At 34.9% G+C, this 24,161-nt stretch overlaps 4 protein-coding genes across 8 annotated transcripts in view; 3 read left to right on the top strand and 1 right to left on the bottom strand.

Moving 5' to 3' along the window:
- LOC125828676 (receptor-like protein 9DC3) overlaps positions 1-22,536 on the bottom strand; it is a 75,461-nt gene extending 52,925 nt beyond the window's left edge. Inside the window, exon 1 of the mRNA XM_049508007.1 lies at positions 22,080-22,536. Within this exon, the coding sequence (XP_049363964.1) occupies positions 22,080-22,521 (442 nt within the window). The 5' untranslated portion in view covers positions 22,522-22,536. The remainder of the gene's footprint in view (positions 1-22,079) is intronic.
- LOC125828677 (uncharacterized) lies at positions 455-5,982 on the top strand. 2 transcript variants are annotated; one of them, XM_049508009.1, is made up of 5 exons: positions 455-676; positions 773-2,250; positions 2,389-2,599; positions 4,413-4,495; positions 5,622-5,982. In XM_049508009.1, exons 2-5 carry the CDS (start codon positions 913-915, stop codon positions 5,718-5,720), a joined length of 1,731 nt encoding a protein of 576 aa, XP_049363966.1. In that variant the 5' UTR covers positions 455-676; positions 773-912; the 3' UTR covers positions 5,721-5,982. The 2 variants fall into 2 exon arrangements, with proteins under 2 accessions (XP_049363966.1, XP_049363965.1); XM_049508008.1 differs by having other exon boundaries at positions 530-669.
- On the top strand, positions 8,071-12,524 carry LOC125828679 (serine--glyoxylate aminotransferase). Of its 4 annotated transcripts, XM_049508014.1 has the most exons (7): positions 8,116-8,127; positions 8,620-8,653; positions 9,403-9,637; positions 10,273-10,557; positions 10,675-11,041; positions 11,150-11,360; positions 12,249-12,524. In XM_049508014.1, exons 3-7 carry the CDS (start codon positions 9,433-9,435, stop codon positions 12,384-12,386), a joined length of 1,206 nt encoding a protein of 401 aa, XP_049363971.1. In that variant the 5' UTR covers positions 8,116-8,127; positions 8,620-8,653; positions 9,403-9,432; the 3' UTR covers positions 12,387-12,524. The 4 variants fall into 4 exon arrangements, with proteins under 4 accessions (XP_049363969.1, XP_049363971.1, XP_049363968.1 ...); XM_049508012.1 differs by lacking the exon at positions 8,620-8,653 and having other exon boundaries at positions 8,071-8,127; XM_049508011.1 differs by lacking the exons at positions 8,116-8,127; positions 8,620-8,653 and adding an exon at positions 8,185-8,245.
- On the top strand, positions 15,037-21,626 carry LOC125828681 (uncharacterized). The gene is made up of 9 exons (XM_049508015.1): positions 15,037-15,271; positions 17,082-17,304; positions 17,409-17,461; positions 17,582-17,618; positions 18,585-18,656; positions 19,828-19,932; positions 20,400-20,556; positions 20,683-20,759; positions 21,231-21,626. The coding sequence occupies exons 1-9, from the start codon at positions 15,156-15,158 to the stop codon at positions 21,294-21,296; spliced, it is 906 nt and encodes a 301-aa protein (XP_049363972.1). The 5' UTR covers positions 15,037-15,155; the 3' UTR covers positions 21,297-21,626.
- Positions 22,537-24,161: the final 1,625 nt, after the last annotated feature.

The raw sequence follows: 24,161 nt of genomic DNA, 5'->3' as shown, positions 1-24,161 counted from the left end.
TTTTTTTTTTGATTTGCACCGGGTGTCCGAGTCTCTTTGAGCCCCGACTAATCCCGGGGGTGCACAGGCCCTCAATTTTCACTCTTTTTGCTATATGTTTCAATTTCCATTCATGGTGAGTTAATTCATGGGATTGTATAAGTTCTGTTAAGTGATATACATTATATTATATGTATTTGGGTTTTCTGGGTACTGAAAATCTTTGTTTTTAATGGAATCATTGAGGCGAACAACCCGTCTAAAGCTTAGCAGCCAATCAAGTTATGCCCTTTCTTTGTCTTAGCTTTGATTTTGCTCTTTTTTGCTACATTTTCACTCTTTTTGGCTGTATGTTTCAATTTTCATTCACAGTGAGTTAATTCATGGATTTGTATTAAAAGCTGTCTCTTTTCCCCTCAACAATGATCTTTCAGTTGGATTTTATGGAACTTTTAACAACTTATAAATTCTTATAATTTCAGATGCGTGTGAATGTAAAAATTCAATTATTTTAGGTATGGTTAACATTTTTAGTACAGAACATACATTGGCACAATTACGAAGTTGCTCCTTTGGTTACATGCAGGTTATGTGTTCAATGCGTGGAAACAGCCTCTTTGCATAAATCCAATGGAAAAGTTGCTGATAATATATGCCCGCCCTTCTACCCTGGGGAGTATTTCATTTCATGTACGGGGTAGGCCTTCCTTTTTTTTTTTTTTTTGGTACAAATAGTTTTTGACAAGTTACTTTGAGTATATTCCTTTTCTTTTGCCTCTAATCATTTTTTCAGAAAATGTCTTGATAATGGACTGTAAGAAGCTTCAAGAAAGGTAGTAATTGATTTGTTTGTCTGTGGATGTGGGGATAAGTGGGGTATAGGAGTGAAGTTGTTTCTCTGTCTGTTTGCTAGTAAATCTGAATCCCATTAAAATGGTGCGACGGGGATTGGAGGGCTGTGATATTTTGTTTGACATATCCCGTTTAGGGAGAAAGAGGGCATACTCTTGGAATAAGGAATCAGAGTTTGAAAATAGTGATATTTTTCGTTTCAAAAGGCAGATTAGAAAAACAAGGAATATTGATGAAGATTATGTACAGTATTTGATGCTTCTCCTTGACTATGATGAAGAGTCTAAGTGTTGCACAAATGAAGGCGGAAAGGAAGGTCCCTCTGTTGCTAGAGATAGGTTTAATTATGACATGGATGAGGATGTGAATGAGTATGAGGATGATGAAGACGAGGATGAGGATATTGATCCAGACTACAGGAAGTTTTTGGCTAATGCTAAACCAAATGGGAACTCATATATGGTTAAAATTGATAGAAGTGTTGGGTTTCCTGTGTTTGTAGAGTTTGAGAAAGAGGATGGATCTGATGGAGAGTTTGAATATTTAGGACAGAGAAAACAGCAGGGTTCTGGGGATGAGGAGGATTTAGGTAATGTCAGTTGCAAAGATAAAGTAGAAAGTCAGCCATTTTCAAGAGTTGTCCTGGAAAATGATGATAATAGATCTGCAGGAGACAACAATGCAGTATTTGAGCCTTCTGATCCTGTTACTCCGATGGAAAAAGGGCTTACGAGCCAGAAGCCTAGCTTGGGGGAGGATGGTGAGTGCAAGAGGCGTCAGAAGGGTGAGACGAAGAATAGATCAAATAAGGAGCAGAAGAAAGGGAAAGGGAGAAAATCAGCTAAAGTTACTACCAAAGAAGAGGGAGTTGATATAGATGAAGACTATTCCTATCTTCTGGAGAAATTTATATGTAAGAATTGGAGCACGACACCCTCATTTATGAGGAAATATAATCTAAAAAGTAAGAAATCATCAACGACTGTCCTGGAAAATGATAGCAATATATCTGTGGGAGACATAGATATGACACATGAGCTCTCTGATACTCTATCTCCAAAGAAAAAGAAGAAAAAGGGGCTTACAAGCCAGAAAAATAGCACGAAGGGAAATGATGCATCCAAGAGGCAGGAAAACAGTGAGAAAAGGAAAAAATCAAACAAAAAGCAGGCGGGCCGAAAAAGGAGAAAATTAGCAGATGTCCCTTTAAACGAAGATGTAGCTGGGAGAAAATCAGTAGATGTCACTGTCAAAGAAGAGATAGCTGATGTAGATGAAGTCTCATTTAAAAGATGTAACAAATTTGAATGCGAGGCTGCTGATGAAGATCTTCAAATAGTTGACAGTGGTGATTGTACATTTGGAAAGGAAGGAGACTCTAATCTCGTGGAAGCTTCTTTATCAAAACACTGTGAAAATGTATGATCCTCCATTCTCTGCTTCTCCTCCCCATTTTATTTTATCCTCCCTATGCCTGCTTTCTTTCTTAGTTAATTTGAAGTTTTTGGAATTATTTTGTTGTGATGCTTATATATTGATGATACAATGAATATTAAGGTTGAGGATAGCTTCCCAAGGAAAACTGAGCGTTCTGATTTTTGGTGGAATGTCAAGGCTCTTCTTGAGAGGCCTTACGATCAGAAGGAATATATCGGATTGTGGAAATCTGTCAAAAGTAGAAAGCCTACTCTAAAGGATATGGACTTGCGTAATGGGAAATTTTACTCGACGAGGCGGTTGGGAAAATCATATTTGGATCATTATAAAGGTGAGCTAAACATCTTAAATACTTTATGCATTGATGATATGGTTTGCCTTACGTTTCAAAGTGGTGCTACTCCTCCTTGCCTGGTCCCAATGCTGCATTTCAACCAGTGTCTTGTCCATAGACATTCTGACTTTTTAGAACATTTGCAAATTTGTTTGTCAAATGGTTGTAATCAATTGCTGAACTCAATCCCTCCTGATGTGTACACATTATTATGTTAATTTTCTTTTCGATAAGGAAGTCTTGTGTTAATTTTCCTTTCTAAATTTTTAAAACAATTTAAATTCTTCAGCCCCTGAACCTCAGTATATTATTTCTCAGTTGCTATTGCAAGATTTTATGTCAACTGAAAAGAACAAATATTAGAATGTATTATGAAGTAACATAGTTATTATAAAAAAATTCCAACCAACCAAAACTCAGTGTAATTTCTTTTAAACATAGGTGTTTTTTTTAAGATTCAAATTACTGCAAGATTTGTGGAACTCTTTTCTGCTACCCTAGGCATAAATTTACTCTCTCATTCCAGTGAAAGTGTGGAATTATTCTTGACCATTGTTTCAGAGTCAGACCTCAAACAACCAATAGTTTAATATTGAGTTAATTACACTAAAACATCCTTGTAATATGACTCAGTTTCAGATACATCCCCTGTATTTTAAAATGAAACAGTTATAACCCCTATATTATTGAAATTCTATACTTACACCCCCTACGAGTTATATCCATAACTAACAACAACAACAAACCCAGTGTTCACACCTTCCTTGAGAAGATAGAGAGGATATTTCTGATAGACCCTCAGCCATATCCATAAATAAGTGTATTAAAGTATAATTATTACAGACATATTAAAATTATAACTAAAAAAAGTTTATATGCATGAAATTTCAAAAAAGAGGATAACTATTTTGTTAAAAATCATTATTCGTGCCTTTTGAAATTTATATCTTTGAAACTCTTAAATAAGAAATGAAGACAAATTACTGAATAAGATGACTTAAATTTTTATGTATTTGGCAAAATGCTTTTATCTTTCAAAACTCAAGTAATTTGTCTTGGGAGAGGGCAAATATGCTAGTTAGTAGAAGTATTAAGCATCAAATTTTGTTAAAAGTTCTAACTTTAGCATATAGGATGGTCACTAATAATACATTATCTCAAATTGAATGTTTATGCATGAACCGGCTAAAATAATTATCAATCTAAAGTGAGGTTACTGTTGTCAAAGGTGCACTTAAAAAGCGCTCAAGCCCTAAAAAGTGAGGTGCAAAACATGTTCAGCGCTTCACTTCATTTAGCGGGTGCTTCACAATGTCATCATCAAGGCTCTAAGACATACTTTTCCTTGTCAATAAGCATAATTCTTGACATTTCACTTTATCTTATTTCTTTTTCCTGTTTCTCTGTCCATATATTGTTTTTCATACTTATAGTTATTAGTCTTGGACTACATATTTTTATGTTTTCTGTTTTTGCACCTTCCTTCATCAAAGCCCATGCTTTATTTGCGCTTAAAGCCTCAACATACTAAGAGTTTTTTTTGCGTTTTTCTCCTAATTTTGCCGTTTTGATTCACCTAACATATACATTGATAGAGGAAGCCTTAGTAGTTAGTTTGATTAAAATTGTCCAAAAGTTGATTCCATCCAACCATGCTTTGCCTTCACTTAAATTTTCTTGGGAACTTTTTCTCTGTATTCTCTGCAGTTATATACTATAAACAGCATTTGATCTCTGTGATTCAGTCAATCGTTATTTAAGTTTCACTGTACATGCATTATGTATTGATTGTCCACCTTTAAACCTGCAGACCTTCATGAAAAACTTAAAGAAGTTGACAACGACAACATAAAGCAGCTAAACATCTTGCGCGGTTTTTTCTTTTGGTTACAGGTGAGTTGCTCATATTTTGAATAATGAATTGTGTAATGCATTCCTTTGGCTGAACTTCTTGGCCGCCTACATATGTTCGTCATGTCTACAGCATACATCATAGTCTCCCTTTTTGATAGGGAGCATTCATCATGTATCCCCTCACTTCATTGCCTCGTGCGTCCTCCGTCATAGCAACATCCTCTAGGGCCAACACCACTACGCATGCTTCCCCCCCCTCCTTGTGTGGTAGCGTGAACCTGCATGGGAAGGTCCTAGAAGGCCGCCCATCCAAAAGCATCTGGAGCTTCCTCTCTCAGTGACTTTGGGAATACACTTACAATGACTTCCGGAATAACTGATCAATATAAAAATAAATTGTTTTATGGACATCCATTTTAAATACACAGCTTAACGCACTTCACAATTGTATAATTGCTAGTCCAGTTAGATTTCTGGAGAAATCAATTAACAACATAATCCTTTTATTAATAGTAAGTAACATATTATATTCATCTGACCTCATTAGTAAGTAATTTTGCTTAGTTGGAATTCCATCATGAGTTGTGTCTCATTTAATTTTGTGAGTGCACTTACTCTAAGCTTAATTCCCCACACTTTTTTTATCTTTCTGGTTTGCCCCCAGACTCCACTTGTGGGATTACACTAGATTTGTTATTGTTGTTGTAGTAAGTATGCTGATATAAGACAAATCACAATTGCTTTTGGCATCTTGTCTGACTTTTGATTTACCTAATTCAAACTTTCACGTGACTCGCAGAATAATAATGTTCTGATAATTGGTGACTTGATCCAATTGAAGATAAACCTTTTTTTCTTTTTGGTTTCCGTTAGAATCCAATTGAAGCTTTTAAAACAACTTAACTTTCATATTCGCATGCTGGTTAGGTGCAACTGTTATAAGAGTGACTTGAGCATTGATCTCATTCGTCTAGTCTGAGGAATGTCGTTCTGATGGATTGATGAGACATAAATTCCGTACTTTTTATTTAAACAGCAATTACAATAATCCCATATTTGAGACAATATCTCTGCTTCTTACTATGTTCTGTTCATCACATTATTAGTACTTGACACGTTTAGTTTTACAACATAAACTCCATGATTGTTCTTTTGTGGTTGCTAGAATCTCACACAAAAAGGTGCCTTCAGGCCGTGGACAGATCCGGAGTGGCTCTCATTGGTTGATAATTCTATTGTTCCAATGATTACTTCCAATGAATAATCAAGCTGGGACAATTTGGTGAAAGATGTTACCAAAGTATGCTATGCTGAAGTCAGAAATTATACAGTGTGTTGTCCGTTTTGGTATTGGATTATCTTGCTATCTTTTTTTTTCTTTCTTATAACATTGTAGTACTCCTCTGGAAGATTTCACCCCTCTCAGTCTGGTATAATGCCCGGAAATGTGTTATATTAAACTGGCAGTTGTTGATTTACCTGAAGTTACTTCTTTACAAAGGATGTAAAGGGGATTGAAGTCACTTTATGCAAAGAAATTCTGGGGTGATATCTTCATCTGCTTGTGTTTTGTGTTTACTATGGCTTATTAGTTATGTTTTCCACTGTCGTTTTCCCTTTTCATAACTACTTTGATTTGCTGCACTTGAGCCAAGGGTCCTTCTGAAAAAACCTCTGTACATCTACGAGGTAGGTGTAAGTTCTGTGTACACCCTACCCTCCCTAGACCCTACTTGTGGGATTGTGGGATTTCACTGGGTATGTTGTTGTTGTTATCTTCAACTACTCGTGTTAATTTCTTCTCTTCTTTCCCTTTTGCTGTCTTGTTGCCTGTTTACATTCCCTTATTATGTCGCCTTCTGATAACAATGCAAAAGGCGTAGGCAAAAGAGACCTTCCTTTTGTTTATGTCAAGACAATAGGACTTTACGCGCACCTGAGGGCCTTTGCCCAAAGGAAAATATCGATCTAGTTTGTATAGATGTTGTAACTGAGTATTTTTGGAATGCAGTTATTGGAAGCTTTTCCTTTATTTGGACTGTCATTTTCTCATTTCCCTTGCCAGAAAGAGGTAAAAGTTACAAGGAAATTAAAGCAAAGAAAGCTCATGGTAAAGTGACGATTCATATAAACGATTTCAACTTATTTGGAACTAAGACATAGTTATTGTATCGTAATCCTTACGCAATATCTCTATTAGGTAACTTTATTGAGTCATTCTCCAAACCTTCTTTCTATAGCATTATAAGTTGCACTTAGTTAGGAAAACTTCTCCTTCATTTCACTAGTTAAACTAAGAGTGTGAAATACTCTATTTTATAATGGTTATGTTCTATTCAACTTGCATGCGTCTCAACTAATCTATCGAGTATCTATTACTCACCACCAACAAAGGCATCAGGTTAACACTGGCTATCGCGACTTAACATGATTGATTTTGACCACTTACCTAAAGGGTGCAAGGCCAATTTTTTTTTTAAATAAAGACATAATTTGGATGAGACATTAGAACAAATGGCTAAAATATAGAAATAAAAACAAACCAATGAAAAGGAAAGTAAGAAGATAACAAAAATATATGAAACTTGCTAGGTATAGCTATTGGTTTCCACAAATGAGGGAGTGGTTCATATAGGCCTTTTTATCATCTTATCTTTTCACAAATTCTTTCTCAACCTCATACACTAAATTAAGTGTTTATGTGGTCCTGTATTATGCTCTTGTGAGTAATAATAATAATAATAATAATATGGCTTTTCTTTTTATTTTTCATCACGAGGTGTTCTCTAGCCATCTTGATAAGCTCTTTCATTTTTTTCTCCACATATTATATTCTTCGTCTCAATTTACGTGATACTTTTTAACTGAATGCAAAATTTAAGAAAGGAAAAACAATTTTTAAACTTTATTATTTAAAATGAGTGATAGATATTTATGTAAATAAAAAGTTTAAAGTCTAATTATTTGATTTAATATAAATATCGAGTGCGACTAAGCGGATAGTGAGGAAGAGAGGAGACGTGTGGTGCTTTGCTATACCCTCAAATTGTGGAGAGGTCCACATTTGGATTATTCTTAAACCATTAATTACTTCCTTTCTATATTTTTTGTTATTTTGAAAATATTCTTTTTAAAAAATTATTCGACGTCTCAAAAAGATAAATACATATGTGAATAATTGTCTCAGGTTAATTCATTTTTCTTCTTCATACTTGTTTTTTATATACTTGAGCTAAAAATCTATCGAAAACGACATTTCTAAATTCACATGGGACCAAGACCGTGTACATGCCACTCTTTCTAGACCCTATTTATGAGATTACATGGAGTATGTTATCGTTATTATACAAAACAACTTTATAATAAATAAGTTATTAATGATAGAATGATCTTTTTCTTTAAATATTTGAGACAAAAATTATGGTTTTTTAGAAGTAAATAAACCAAAAATAATAAAAAAATTGGACGAATCAAAATTCACTATTTTAAGCCACAGGATTAGCATCCACGTAAGTCACTTATCTGCCACGTCAACTCCAAAGTGGGACCCACATAGAGAGTTGAGTGGTATAAGAATTTGTATTTGTTGCTTTGGACTTTCCATATTTCCATTTGGCTTTGCTTCTCTGCTCTTCTCTGAGCCTGTTTTACTTATTATAACTGCATTTCAGGTACATAGTCTCTTCTTACTTCATATATATATTTATGCATGTGTATATATGAGTTTATGTTTTATGCACTGATGTTATAATTGTTAATTTTTACCTACAACGAGTTGCCTAGTGAAAGGTACTCAATTGAACATCTTTCGTCGAGAAATTGTATTGAGTGTGTGTTTTACGAGTTTATGTTATGTGCATTGGGAGGTTGGTTATGATGAGTACGAGGAGAGGTAGAGGTAGGTTGAAGAATATTGAGGAGAGGTACGTTTGCAGGTTATCGAGTAAATGACCGTAGATAGAGAATTAGGGTAGAAGAGTAGTAGGTAGTCGAACGTTTACTATTAATATTACTCTAAATTTTATTATTACCAGCTGTTTTTCTTTGCTTTGGTTATTTTAGTATTTATTGTCGCTATTGTTTTCTTCTCTATGTTCAACACGACTACTTCACTACTATGTTTCTTTTCATACTTGATTTTGTTATGCTTTACTTGAATTGAGGCTTTATTGGAGACAATCTCTCTATCTTCATAAGGTAGGGGTAAGACTGCGTACACACCACTCTCCCCTGAACGCACTTGTGGGATTATTCTTGAGTATGTTATTGTTATTTATGTTATGTGCAATTAAGAGGGTAAATATTAAGTTCAAATATAACAAGAAGTTGAGTATGATTGTCTGATATCGTAAAAATAGAGTAATAACATGCTATAACCGGTTGAGTTGAGTCTACTGACAGTGTAACTTTTTTATTTTGGGGTATATAAATCCAAAAAATAAACAGGATTCTTGAAGTTGTAAAGATGTATGGAATAATAATATTAGTAGATTTAAAAAATTATGTTCACAGAATTTAATTATTGATAATTTTACACCCCTTTTCATTTCTTTGACATTTTCATTACTAATTACCTAACATCTAGGCTGATATTGTGCAAAATGCTTAACTGAGTTAATTAGTGGGAAACAATGAGTCTTTTCTTTGTTGAAATTAAAAGAGAAACGGAAAATTGAATGTTGATCGTAGGGTGTGGCTAGCGGTTAATGAAGTGAGTGAAACACTATAGAAAACCTCAGTTCAAAGTTTGAACTGATGGAATAGTTGAAGTGGCCACACGCTGACTTAGACACCACCGTTATAAGAAAATATGTATTTGTTTAGTGTTTTGTCTAGCTATACAAGTGGTAAAACATCTGTTTTTCTTGTTCCTATTTGCCTTTCTGTTTTGTTTTGTAGAAATTGTGTAGTAATTGGAAGTTTTTTTTTGTGTGGATATATTGAAGGCATAAGGTGAATTTTTGAAGGGGGAGAAAATGGACTATGTTAATGGACCTGGAAGGAACCATTTGTTTGTTCCGGGACCTGTTAATATCCCGGAACAAGTTCTACGTGCTATGAACCGAAACAACGAAGATTACAGGTCCCCAGCTGTTCCAGCTCTCACAAAGACCTTGCTTGAGGATGTGAAGAAGATTTTCAAGACTACTAGTGGAACTCCATTTCTGTTCCCAACTACAGGTATCTTCTTGTTATTTGCATCCGAACGAGTTTGGTTTGGCATAGTTTGCTACTTATTTCAATTTTCCATACAGGGGAAATACAAGTTGCTTTGGTTTTAGTCGTCTTGATTATCCATGTAGGAGTTAAAAATGACGAGATAAGATCTTATTTTAGCATTAGGATGAATCTTTTGCCTGTGAAATATGACAAATTTGAAGAAAAAGATCTATATAGGCATACCAAACAGTTTGAGATTAAGCCTTAGTTATGTCAGTACTTTTGCTTTAGGTTCAATATTCTTAAGGACTCGTTTAGTCCTGTCAGAGATTTATATGTCAATAGAAAATTTAGTGAACGGTCTAATGTTATATCATATTGAGTTGAGATGAGCTTGAATGGAGCGACATGAGTAGTAGAGATTCATATTGCCGACCTCAACTTGCTTGTGACTGAGGCATAGTCGTTCTGTTGTTGTATTTCGATGAGTCTTTTTAAATTGATCTTGTCCATCTTCTGTTATAACAATAAACAAAAGGTGATGGCTTTGCAGTAATTTCTGCAACAACATCGATGAACGTATAATTTTAAGTAGTTCTTGTGGCTCAACTGTCGAACTTGTGATGGCCAAACTTCATATTGTTTCCATGTGGCAGGAACTGGTGCATGGGAAAGTGCACTCACGAACACGTTGTCTCCTGGTGATAGAACTGTATCGTTCCTCATCGGTCAGTTCAGTCTGCTTTGGATTGATCAACAGAAACGACTTAACTTTGACGTTGATGTTATTGAGAGTGATTGGGGCCAAGGTGCAAATCTTGAGGTTTTGGCCTCGAAAATTGCAGAAGATAAGTCGCATACCATCAAGGCGATTTGCATCGTGCATAACGAGACAGCCACTGGAGTTACCAACAACTTGGCTACTGTAAGGAAAATACTCGGTAATGTATCTAAACTATGGCAATTTTTCTTTGAAAAATTGAATTCAGATAACGAAAAGTATGTATGAAATTCACTATCTCTGAAGTTCCGTGCTTGTTTCTGTCGATGCCTGACAGATCACTACCAGCATCCTGCCCTCTTCCTTGTTGATGGAGTGTCCTCAATTTGTGCACTTGATTTCCGTATGGATGAATGGGGTGTAGATGTGGCACTTACTGGTTCCCAGAAAGCACTTTCCCTTCCCACGGGGCTCGGGATAGTCTGTGCTAGCCCCAAGGCTCTTGAGGCCAGCAAAACTGCAAAATCAGTGAGAGTTTTCTTTGACTGGAGCGATTACCTTAAGTTCTACAAGCTGGGAACTTATTGGCCGTATACTCCTTCCATCCAGCTTTTGTATGGTCTGAGAGCAGCTCTCGACCTTCTTTTCGAGGAAGGCCTTGATAATGTGATTGCAAGACACGCTCGCCTTGGCAAAGCAACAAGGTAAAAGTAAAACTCTTGTTAGTAACAAAATTTTCAACTTCATAGTATACATATTTGGAAATTTGTTCTTGAAACGGAGAAATGATATGTATTTTTTTTGTAATGCAGACTTGCTGTGGAGGCATGGGGATTGAAGAACTGCACTCAGAAGGAGGAATGGTTCAGTGATACGGTCACAGCCGTTGTTGTTCCTCCACACATCGAAAGTTCTGAAATCGTGAAAAGGGCATGGAAGCGATACAACTTAAGCTTAGGTCTCGGCCTAAACAAAGTTGCAGGAAAGGTTTTCAGAATAGGACATCTTGGAAACTTGAATGAGGTAAACTACTCTTTACTGCAGATAACATGTCTTATTTTTATCGCGCATTTTGTGAAAATTACACGATCTCATTCCTCGAGCACATGAAGGTATTCAAGAACATTTTTTTAAAAAATATTCAGGATCATTTTTGAGTATGCATGTGACTGATAGTATGCATAAGCTTTTGGTTAGTTAGTCTATTGGCAACAGATACTCATCATCATCCAAGTTAAGGTCTGTGTCAACCTATGCTGCTCGGACTCTTAAAAATGACACTAGATGGGTGTCGGATCCTCTAAAAGAAGTACGATTTGTAGGGTCTGACGCGGGTGTGGCAACATTTTTAGAGAGTCTAAGCAGCATAGGTTTCAACTATATACTAACTAAACTAAAAGCATAACATCATCATCAAACAGTTACTTTATGTGCTATGGGCTCATATCTACATAAAGTTCTGCTCCGCGCAAAAGTAGTAGGTTCAAATGAACCCGACATCAATACTCTGCATCAACCTATGCTTTCAACTACTACTTGATACTCTTCCTTCATCACAACTCAGAGGCGGAGCCATGATTTCAATAAATACTAATAACTTAGTTCTAAATCTAACGTGTACATATTTAATGAATTTCTTCTTTACAAATGCATTGTTTGAGGAAAAGCTACTTAATTCGACCGAACCCTTATCTAGGCTTCTACCTCCACTCCCTTATACAAGTAAAACTAACATATGAAACTCATATATATCCAGTCAAACACTGTCACATAAAACGAACCGGATGAGTAATCCTTTTATGTTACTATTTTCAACACGGATGGAAATGCATGCTACGAAAGATAAGGTCGAGTCTGATACATCAACCATCTCTTTTTATTATGATTACATAATAATTATTTTTTTTGTAGTTGCAACTATTGGGATGTCTTGCTGGAGTTGAAATGGTACTTAAGGATATTGGTTATCCAGTGAAGTTTGGTAGTGGAGTTGCAGCTGCTAGTGCTTTTCTGCAAAATTCAACTCCACTTATTCCATCAAGAATTTAATGCAATTATTATTATTATTGAAAGTATACAAAACCAATGCATGTAAAATATTCTCTTCATGTAACTTTTGTTTCAATGTTCAAATACTGGTTGAGAATACTTTTGTAAAATTGCAAAATTTCCTTCTTCTGATGATAACTATTTGTGTTTTCTTTCTTCTAGCTCTTTCCCAAAAGTCGATGACTAGTCATATATATTGCGTTGATATCAAAGAAGAGTTCGATCCAATGCTTTATTGATGACTCTTTTGCCTTTTAAGTTTTGGTTAACATATGAATTGATTGAATCAAATAAAAATTAAATAAAAACTTGAGAGACGAGGCTAAATTAAACAGACTTAGTTTACCTTTTAATATTAATATTTAATTTATTATATCTATAAAAAGCAAATTTTGATTTATATGACATTCTCCTTTTGGTGGAATTCTGTCTCACCTCCAATTAGCTTTTGGCCTCTATTTCGAAGGTCGGGCTTCATTTCATAAGCCTAAGCTATAAAGAGAGCCATTCTATGACTATGAAGGGTAAGCGAAAAAAGGAAGTTCCTTGACCCTATTCTCTATTCAATGCCACAATCAACTCCACAAATTGAATATCTTATATAATTAATATAAAGCTCTAGAAAGAAAGGCAAGCAATAGGCCCGGTTCACCAGGTTCTACCATTGCAGCCTGCAGGGCCCAATCATAGTCAAAAGCGGGAAAAGAGAGAATTTGCAAGAAAAAATCGAATAGACTGACTTACGAGCATAAGAAAGAAGAGGAAATCGAATTATGTATGATGAGCGAATATATTATATATTATATATAATATAATTTTTTTAATTTAATGATGCCTATATTTAAAACTTTCTAAATTCTTTTTTATTTATACTTTCCCGTAAGTTCAGTTTTTGCTATTTTTATTTTCGTCAAATACAATTAATTACTCGCTCGATTAATTCAAATTTATGTCACATATGTTTCATATGTTCCCTTCGAGGGAAATACTCTTTATCGAAGTTTTATTATTCTCAAATAATTCAAACGCAAAAAATTTAATCGGAAAAAAGCAATCTCATCACGCTGCACCCGATCTAATAATACGACTTATTACATAGCCAAATCTTTGTATTTGTTAGAGTATTTCATTTAGACATATGAACTAAGTCTTATTCTAACCGAACACCTCAACTTCTAATAAAATATTCCAATTAGACACTTTCAATTCAAATTTTAATAGTGTTTTCTCGTTTGTTCTCAATTATCATTCGTCTATAATTAGATAGTTAAGTTAATCACATAAAATATGTCGTGTTCTTTAACTATATACATTTTCCTCAATAAGTTATAAAAATTAACATTTTTTATGTGGTTAACTACCTAATACCTTAAGGGGCCGTTTGGTTACTGGTTAGAGTTATGCAAGTATTAGTTATACATGGTTTAGTTATGCAGGTATTAGTTATGCAGGGTTTAGTTATGCAGGTATTAATTATGCAGGGTTTAGTTATGCAGGGTTTAGTTATGCAGGTATTAGTTATGCAGGGTTTAATTATGCGGGTATTAGCTATGTGGATATTAGTTATGTAGGTATTATTTAGTTATGTAGAGATTACAATACATGAATTATTAACTATTATATTAAACTTGTAGTAAATTATTAATATATATTATTTACAAAATAATAATACATGTTAATAAAATGTGGAATATATTGAATAATATACAATACTAATATATATATATTTTTTAATCAACATTGGACCATGTCTATTTATTCATCAAATAAAAATGTGTCCAAACAAGGTCCAAGAGTGACCAAGTCGGTCAACAAAATAGACAAAACAAAAACAACTAGAAATAATCTAATTTGGAAACAAAAAAATCCTAAACTGATAGAACAACTCCAGCATAATGCTAATATTTGATTAGCATATGTACCGTCAAAAAATATACAATCAAATCTCTAATATTAAAAAATATTTATATTTGCATAAATAAATAAAAACGGTAAATATAAAAAAAAATGAAAATAGTCTATATATAAAAAGAAATAAAAATAACAAACGTAGATAGGAAAACAGTAAAGTTTCCAATTAAATAAAATAAAATAAATTAAAAGAAATGAAAATGATCTATATATAAAAAGAAATAAAAACAACAAACGTATATAGGAAATAATAAAGTTTCCAATTAAAAAATAAAAAATAAATTAATAGGGTAAATATGTAATCTATTATTTTAATACATGTATAACTAATACCCACATAACTTATTCCACCTTCTACCCTGCATAACTTTATACATAGATTTCCTCATAAGTTATGTTGGTATTAATTATGTAGGACTACAAAAATGCAACCAAACACCGTATAAATTAATACATGAATAACTTTTATACAACATTTAAATTCTTACCAACCAAACATGGTATAAGTTATGCTGACTTTTATACCTAATACAAAACTTCTACCAAACACAGTAAAGCTAATGCAACTTTTTATACATGAATAAGATGTCTCTTATACAGTAACCAAACGACCCCTAACTACCTAATACTGACATATTAAATCAATTTTTTTTTTTTTGGGAATAAAGTGGATTGATTGGATTAAAATATCATTTTGTGGGACCCAAAAATGAACCCTACTAAATTAGGAAAGTGGATAAAGTTGGATATTGTTGACCATTTCAATTCTTGATTTTCCGCATTTTAGGCCCTTACAGAACAAAAAGATTGAATTTTTCTCATGTGATTCAACAAGAAAAAGGGAGAAGAAGGAAAAAAATGGAGCTGAGAAGTGTATTCTTGCCTCAGTTCAAGATTCAACAACCTCAATTCACTTGGGTATTTTCTAAACAAGGGAAATATGAATCCCTTGTTGTTGTCGACATTTTTAGCAGGTAAATATGATGTTTTGTTTGGAATTTGTTACTAATAGATTAGACATAGAGTATTTGCTTAGCCCCAACTCAATTAATTTGTGATTTACTTGAATAAAGTTGGTTCTTTTATTTGTGATTTTGAATGAAATGGGTATAGGAGATTTATATGGCTGACCCCTATTAGTTTGTGATTTACTTAATACCCAAATCATATTGATGGATATATATGAGCTTAATGGGTTTTTTTGTTCCTTTTATTTGTGATTCTGAAATGGGTTCAATGGAGTGGAATAGACAGGCCGGTGCACTAAGCATCCTGCATTCATGCAGGTCCAGAGAAGACCTTTAAGGGGTGTGATGTGTCTGATTTCACAGCTCGAACGCGTGACCTGTAGGTCACAGAGACAACTTTGTACTTTATTGTTGCTCCATATCTCCCTTTCATTGCTGATCCAAACTAGTTTGGGATTTACGTACTACTCAAATAGGATTTTTGTGTATAAGCTAGTGGTGTATTCAAATCCAATCTTGGTATTCCTTTGAGGGGTTGCATAAAGGTGGTTCTTTTATTTGTGATTTTGGAGGAAGTTGGTGAAGTGGAGTGGAAATGTGGAATAGATATAGAAGATTTATGTAGCTGACCCCAACTAAAGGACAACTCGGTGCACTAAGCATCCTGCATTCACGTAGGTCCAGAGAAGGGCTGCATCCTAAGGGGTGTGAACTGTGATGTAGGCAGCCTACCTTGACCACAGGACCTATAGGTTACACAGAGACAACTTCATACTTTACTGTTGCTCCAAGGCTCCCGTTGATAGCTGACCCAAACTATTTTGGGATTTACGTAATACCCTAATAGGATTGCTGTGTATATATATATGAAGCTAGTGGTGTTCTCAAATCTAGTCTTGGTATTCCTTTGAGGGGTTGCATAAAGGTGGTTCTTTTATTTGTGATTCAGGAGGAAGTTGGTGAAGTGGAGTGGAGATGTGGAATAGAAAATAGAAGATTTATATAGATGACCAAAACTAGTTTGGGATTTATTTAAAACAGAAGTTGAATTGGTGGATATATATGAAGCTGGTGTTCTCAAACTTAGTATTCCTTGAAAGTGTTGTATGTAATTTTATTTGTGATTCTGAATGAAATAAATCAGGTGGAGTAGAAATGTTGAATAGATATAGAAGAATTATATAGCTGACTAAACTAATTAGGGATTTACTCAATACTCAAATTGGATTGGTGGATATATGTGAATCTAATGGCTTTCTTGAACTTGGTATTCCTTCAAAGGGTTGCATGTAAATGAAGTTGGTTCTTTTATTTATAATTCTGAATGAAATGAGTCCAGTGGAGTTGAATATTCATAGAAGATTTATATAGAGTACCCAAGCTAGTTTGGAGTTAACTTAATAACGAAATCAAATTTGTGGGATATATATGAAGCTAATTAAAGTTGGTTTTTTTTTTTTTTGGGGAGGGGGGGGGGGGGGGGGGGGTTAACCAGATTACAAAGAGAATGGTAGTAAAATTCTTTTCTTTTGTGTTTCCATATAATTAAGGTTTGGCGCTGGACAATTTGTGTAAATGCTTGATACTAGTTCGATGCATTAATGAACAATTGCATAATGAAGGTAAAAAACTCTAAATTTGTTCATGGGGATAATGTTATCGTCAAGAACATGCCAGAAAGAAGCTTAAATTCTAAATGTATCTTCTTTTTCACCCTATGAAAGACAAGATTATTGAGTTATATTTCTTTTTGGCATCTCAAATACCATGTAACTTCTGCATTTCTTCTCTCTGATGGTATCTAATCTGCTCCCAGGGAGGCTTTTCCCGTTTCATATGATAGATGGAAAAATATTGAAGTACATTGCAATAAAGACCAAAGTATCAGGCACTCACCCCTGTCAAAGCAGGACAATGCAAAGTTACCTGAGCTAGCTTTTAACCGGCTTCAGCAAACTGATGATGGGTACTCTGGATTGCAAAGGCGAAACTTTGGTCGTTTCATTGCTCGTGAGGCCGTGCTGGATGAAGAATATTGGGTTTGTTCTGCTGCTTTTAAAGAATACTTTCCTGGCTATCCTTTGTTACTCTTTCTAAATGTATTTCAGATTTTCTTGTTCCTCTGTCTTACTGTCAATGGCAGACAGCAGCCTGGCTCCGAGCAGAAGCTCATTGGGAATCTGTCTCCTATATGAGGTTGGAGCTCGCACATATCACCTATCCCTCTTATAATTAGGACTAGTTTAAAAATTGTTTTCTCTATGTAAGTCTGAGTTGTTATATGGTAAATATTAACTGTACTTTTGCTAATTTTAGGCATGTTGATGCATATAAAAGAAAGTATGCCGAACAGGTGAGTTGCAGTAAAAACCTTTTTGTTTGTTAGCAGTTAAAATATTATTTGTTGAAGTTGAGATCTTACCATCTAATATATCCCCCCTTTTCCCTACAACTCAGTAGAATGACATTAAGTTGTTTTAAAATATTTCCCCGTCTCATGGCTTTCCCACAGTGGTCTGTCCTATCATGACTTCAATCTATATCTTTAGGCTGGCCAGTTAGTAATTAGTTCAGTGGCCCTCACATGTTTATCAGTGAAACACATATAGGGTGAGAGCTCCAAGACTTATTCTTCTCATGACAGCTTGAGGTTTATACAATGTTATCAAAAGCAAAAAGTGCAAAAAAACTCTTAAGGTCTATTGAGGCTTTTAAGCGTAAAACGTAAATAATATGCGCACTTTAATGGCAAAGCGCACATTAAGCAAAGCAAAAAGCGCTCAACACATGGAGTAGAAGACAAATGGAAGTTCTATTCTCTGCTGGAAGAAGCTTATTTCTGTTAAAGCTTTAGGAAAAATTCACATGTAAGATTATGAGCTTGCATATTCATGTTTCCGGCACTGGTTTAGTGACTTCTGTACTTTTAGTATTAACAATTGACAAAAGAGCAAAACCAGATCCTTGCCTACTTTGAATAGTGTATATTTAGCATTTGGGATTATAGGTCTCATTTAACATCTAAGCTCAATGCCCATAAATGATATTGTATTTTTCTAGGATTGTTATTAGGACAGCAGTTGTAGTTTGAATTTTGGGAAAAGGTGTTTCATGTGGTTGATGAGCTTGCATTTAATTAGACATGTTCAAATTTGGCAAATGACATATATTTGGTACTAGCAACAACACCTTTGTGATAGTGTTCTTCTTCCGTTTACATAAATATTGATCATCATATGTTGCTCTAGTTTCTACCGCTCATATTCGTTAAACCCTCATTTTTATTTTCTTTTCTTTTCGTTCCACTATTTGTGTGCAGGAGTTTTATGCATTAAAGAGAAGATGTTCTGGTCAGGATGGAAATTGCTTGAAGTGCTTTTGTTTTGTTGCGGTACATATTAGTGGCTTCTAGACAATTTCCCTGGTCTTCCTTAGTGTTGTGTATGCACAAGTTGCAACTGGTTAATCATAGTTGATTTGGATTTAGATGGCTCTCTAACTTCCAGAATTGCTTTGATTTTACCATTGATTTCAAATATAGTGCCTTGTATCTAATCCGTTTTCGCCTGTGCCAATTTATTAGTATCTAAGGTTCTATTTTTAGCGGTAAAAAGTAATGATGAAGATTTTAAAAAAATGATTAGGACTCATCTCTAATTTCTCTATAGCCAGTGCTAGTCACAGTTCTGATTTATTATGTGCAAAATAGCTTCAAAAAAGTTGGTGACTTGGGTATTGGTTCGTAAGCTGAAGGAATCTAAGAACCTCATACAACTGGGGCTGCTTCATAATGCATAAAGACTGACAAACCATGCTAACAACTTTCCTGCGGCCTTTGCTAGGCCTCTTCATGTCATATTAAGCTGTTGAGTACTTAAGTGTCTTATATTACATTATCTGGAGCTAAAGAAACATTTTTCAGGCTATTTGGGCAAGTGTTCACTAATTTCCTTTTCGGACATGAGTTAACTGCCTCTGAATTAAACACCTATTTTCTGATTTAAGAATTGTAAAAGCACTTAGGTCTTGGATGTTTCTAGCAGATTGGAAACACAGGAGGTAATGGATCTGCTCCTTTGAGCAATTCCTTCATCCAATGTGAGAATGAATACATATAGATTGTGCTGGATGTTGTCGATGAATTCCGGCTAGGAAGTAACATGAGAACTGCAAAATAAAATTCTGTTTAAAGCATGAACCAGCTAGACTACCCATCAGATAAAAAGCTCAATTGTATCTATGCATTTTGAATTTTGATGAAAAGATTTGTACTCCTGTGAGGTGTGAGCAATTAAACTTCACCACTTTGTGCCAGTGGCCTGATGCTTCTTCAAGTGCTGAAATCCTCTTAACAAGTTCTACTTTCTGCAAAATTTGATGTCTTTTTGAGTTTCAAACATGCTTAAGAGCTTCTGCTATGTACTTAAAATGATTGTTATGTGATATTCATTCTTTTAGAATTTGATGTTTTCCTTCATGTAAGTAAGATGATTGTTGTGTGATATTTATTCTTTCAAGTTTGATATTTATATTGGATATTCCTCAGCCTTCAAATGTTTCAGGTCAAAAAGGAAGAGAAGAATGTTAGAAGAACAGTACTTAACAGTGTAGTGGGAACGTTGGACCTGTCCATCCGGAAATTTGTACAAAGAGAGAGATACCCAGGGGTACCAACTTGAGCAAACTTTTAGATAAATGTTGATTTCTAAATGCATCTTCTTTTATTCTGTAATTGGACTAAACTGTTGGCCTGGACTAGTGGAATTTGATTATATATGTTGCTATGTCTAAAAAAATGGGGATGCCTACATCTTTGCATTTATTTTTGTTGTAGTTACTATTCCGTTTTAGAATGCTTCGTCATACTTTCTAATTCTATAGTATTTTGCCACAATTTATTCACTTCTGTTATTTCCTTTTCAATCTGCTTTGATATGCTTTTCCTTGAGTCGAGGTTAATTGGAAACAACCTCTTTGCCTCCCAAGGTAGGGTAAGGTCTCAATTCTGCAATAGGAGAAAAAGGAAGAAGAAAAGCTTATACTGTAATTTGTTTCCTTCTGTTGAAGTGGAGGTAAATGTGTGTACTAGATTTTGCTGAACCTGCTGAATTCCTTTTCCTCTCATGGTCTCCAGGAAATCAAAAGGTTATCAGTTGTCATGGCACATCAAGAACCCTTTGATTCACATAAATATGCATACATTGCAAATGTTTGTGTTGCAATGTTTGCTCGACGTCAGGGTATTGCTTCAAATATAATACATTTGGCTGCTGATAAGGCCGCATTAGAAGGTATCTTGTTTCAGCTTTAAACTTTTTAATGTGCTCTTCATTATGATCTACCAGTTCAGAATTGCCATCCCTTGAAATTAATTTTCGCTGAACTATGTCTAATCTTATTTTTGCATGTCCAAGCAGGTTTCAAGCAGCTATTTGTTCATGTAAATGCAGACAACATACCTGGCCAGGAATTATACAAAAAAACCGGCTTTAAGGTTAGCTTCAATCTGTTTTTCCATAACCGGAACATCTTATTGCTATTGCTTAGTGAGATCTGTTTATGTGGATTTTCGTCCTTCATCAGCTCTTCTTTCTCTTTTTTTGATAAGTGAATGCTTGTTTTCATTTTTGTGTTTTTTTTATTTTGGACGTCTTAATGTCTGCATTGCATCTCTCCTAATCATCCCAAGAGTTGAAGTCAGTGCTAAGTAGACCTTTAAAACGAGGTAGCTCTTCATGAAACTTCTTATATCAGATCTGATATGATAACCTGGAAAATAGAGTGATAACTTACAACAACCTGTTGAATTAAATTGACGGTGTAACATTTCTTTACACGTGATGTATAACTTAAATCCTGTTGAAATCTTTTACTTCAACTTATCTTAGTTTGGTTGACAATCAACTCTTGATGTATAACAAAAGGTGTGTCGCGTCTTATGACTTACTCTTATCGCTCCATGCAGATCGTGGAAGCCGACTCATCGTCTCTATCAAAAGAACAGATGATACTGATGTCCTTGGATTTATAATTTCCCTTAGCTACTTCACTTCCAGACTAAAGAGGATCTGTTAGTTTGTACATTTAACATGGTTTGAAGCCAATATCTTGTTGGTTGATGTATGTATTATTGGGTAGACAGACAACTAGTTAGTTATAGAGGATATAATATATGTATAAGGAAGTTGTACGATTTGTTTGGACTAGGGAACGGGTACGTATTGGATACGTGTTTATTTGAGTATCCAATACGAGCATATCCGATTAAATATTTAGTGTATTTTGGAGAATTCAGACTATGTATTCATACACTCAATGTCAGACATTTTGACATGAATATTAAGCTGAGAGAGATTGTTTTTGTTTTTCTTATCAAAAGGGAATTTTGTTATTTAGTTTCTTACAATGTTGAGAAAGTTAAATATGGCTAAGTCTATGAGAGATTCTAACACAACACCAATTCAATTATTTCATCTTCTGTGATGGCCTTGCTTCTTCTTTCGCCTTCTCATAACGATTCTGTATTCGAGTTCTTCAGCAATCCTAGAAAGCCAATTGGAATTTCGACTCGAAAGCATGAAATATGCTATGGAGAATCCAATAATAAGTCCACTTCCATATCCCATAAGAATCCCATTCCAAAATTCACTCAGAAATGTAGATTTGCTTACTTCATCCAGCATATGTGTTGTGTTGTCTGTCTCTGGCATCCTGCTACTTCCACAACCTTTTGAAACAGGTAATCCACGTAGTCCATCATTACCTTCATATGAATTCTTCTCAAATGTATCGAATTGAGGTCCTTTTGGGATGCATCCTTCTAGATGATTGTGTGAGAGCTTTAAGACTGCAAGAGATGTAATAGAAGCGAGTTGTTGTGGTATCTCTCCCGAAAGCTGGTTAAATGAAAGGTCCAATGATTCGACAACAGATAAATTTCCAAGTGATGATGGTATATGACCTTGGAATCCATTATGAGAAATATTCAGCACACGAAGCGCGATGAGATCACCTATACCACTAGGAATATGTCCTTTGAATTTGTTGTTTGAAAGATCGATAGTGGTGTACAAAAACAAGATTCTCTCGACTACAAGCTCCAATCCCTTTGTTACCACAACTATTGAGTCTTGGTAATATCCATACCTTGGTGTTGGTGCCTTCTTTGATGGATCAATTGCCCTCATAGCTTTCAGATGTTGAAACAGACCAGTTGGTAAGTTTTCGGTGAAGGCATTGGAAGAGAGATCTAACATTCGAAGATTAGGAAATATGTTTTCAATCGTTGGAGTTCTAATGGACCCATGCAATCCATTGGATCTCAAGCTTAAAACTTGCAACTTTGGAAGAGTTCCCAACCACATCGGAAATGTGTCGTTGAGATGATTATCTCCTAAATCAAGGATCTGCAACTCTTTGCAATTGGCCAAAGATTGGGGAATTTTCCCCTCTAGTTTATTTCCATGCAAGTTGAGGCTTCTCAGTGAACTTCCATTACTGAAAATTGTTGGAAGAGTCCCAGAAAGTTTGTTGTTGTGCATATCCAGAACCTGGAGGCCACTAATATTACCCAAACATTGCGGAATTGCTCCCTTCAAATTGTTTTTGGCCAAATCTAGTATTACCAGTGATGTCAAATTGCAAATAGAGGAAGGAATTTCTTCAGTGAGATTATTATGGGATATGAAGAAGTATGTTGTGGAATTTGGTGGAATAGGTAGTGAACCTTGAAGCAAATTGGACCGCAAATCAATAGTATATAGAGATTGAAGAGGAATTGAATCCACACTCATCAACATATTGTGGGATATATTAAGATATCTCATTGAAAAATTCCAAGTAGACCATGTCCAATCAGGAATTCTTCCTTCAATCTTATTATTTGAAAGATCCAAGTCGTAAAGCTTCTTTGCGGATCTTAGAAACTCCAATTCTTTCACTTCACATGCAGCCAATTGTAACCTTTGAAGAGATTCGGGCCAAGTAAAATTAACTTTCTTCTCATTAATTAATGATATATTATTATATGAAAGACTAAGAAGAAAAAGGTGTTTGAGGTTTGAAAATAAGCTGATATCCACATTGCCACTAAAATTATTGAAAGAAAGATCAAGATTCATTAGGTTCACAAGGTTTTGAATTGAGTTGGGAAGATGACCCTGCAGCTGATTGTCATCTAAAAGAATCTCTTTTAGTGAATTGGACTTGAAATCCTCAAGCTGACCAGAAAAATGGTTATTACTCAAGTCTATTGTATTTAGTGATGGAAGGGAGAAAATCCCTGATGGTATTGTTCCATTCAGGGAGTTACGTGAAAGGTACAAATCCTCTATGCGGGTGAGATTCAAAAGAGATTCAGGAATAGACCCTCTAAGGCTGCAATCTGTAAGATACAAAGAATACAGTGAAGTTATATAGCCAAGAGACTCATGCAAATTATCAGAAAAATTCACGCCGCTGAGATGTAACACACTGAGATATGCACTGCTGTTCCATTTGGTCTTTGGAAAATAACCACTCAGCTGATAATTGAAACTTAAGTCAAGTGTTTCCAAGTTGGGCAGGTGAAAAATACTCTCAGGTATTATCCCATACAATCCTGTTTCTGACAGGCTCAGAGTTGTTAAATGAGAAGAAAAAATCAGAGGAATGATGGAAGAGATGTTTATGCCACTAAGATCAAGCTCTCTTAATTGGGTCAAGTTCTGAAGAAGCGATTTAAAATCATGGGTTGTGAGTCTTAGCTTCTTACTGTAAAAAAATGTGGAGAGACGAAGAGAGTGTAACTTGGAAAGATGAGAGATTTCGGAAGGAATTTGACCTGAAAAATAGGAGTAAGAAAGATCAAGATGCTTCAAGCTCGAAAACTTGCCGAATTCAGGGGAGATATGAGAAT

The sequence above is a fragment of the Solanum verrucosum genome, unplaced genomic scaffold (assembly GCF_900185275.1).
Source record: "Solanum verrucosum unplaced genomic scaffold, falcon-dt-bn FXZP01000273.1, whole genome shotgun sequence".
NCBI lineage: Eukaryota > Viridiplantae > Streptophyta > Magnoliopsida > Solanales > Solanaceae > Solanum > Solanum verrucosum.
Note: the sequence above shows the minus strand (reverse complement) of the source record. Positions and strands in the feature narration are given on the sequence as shown.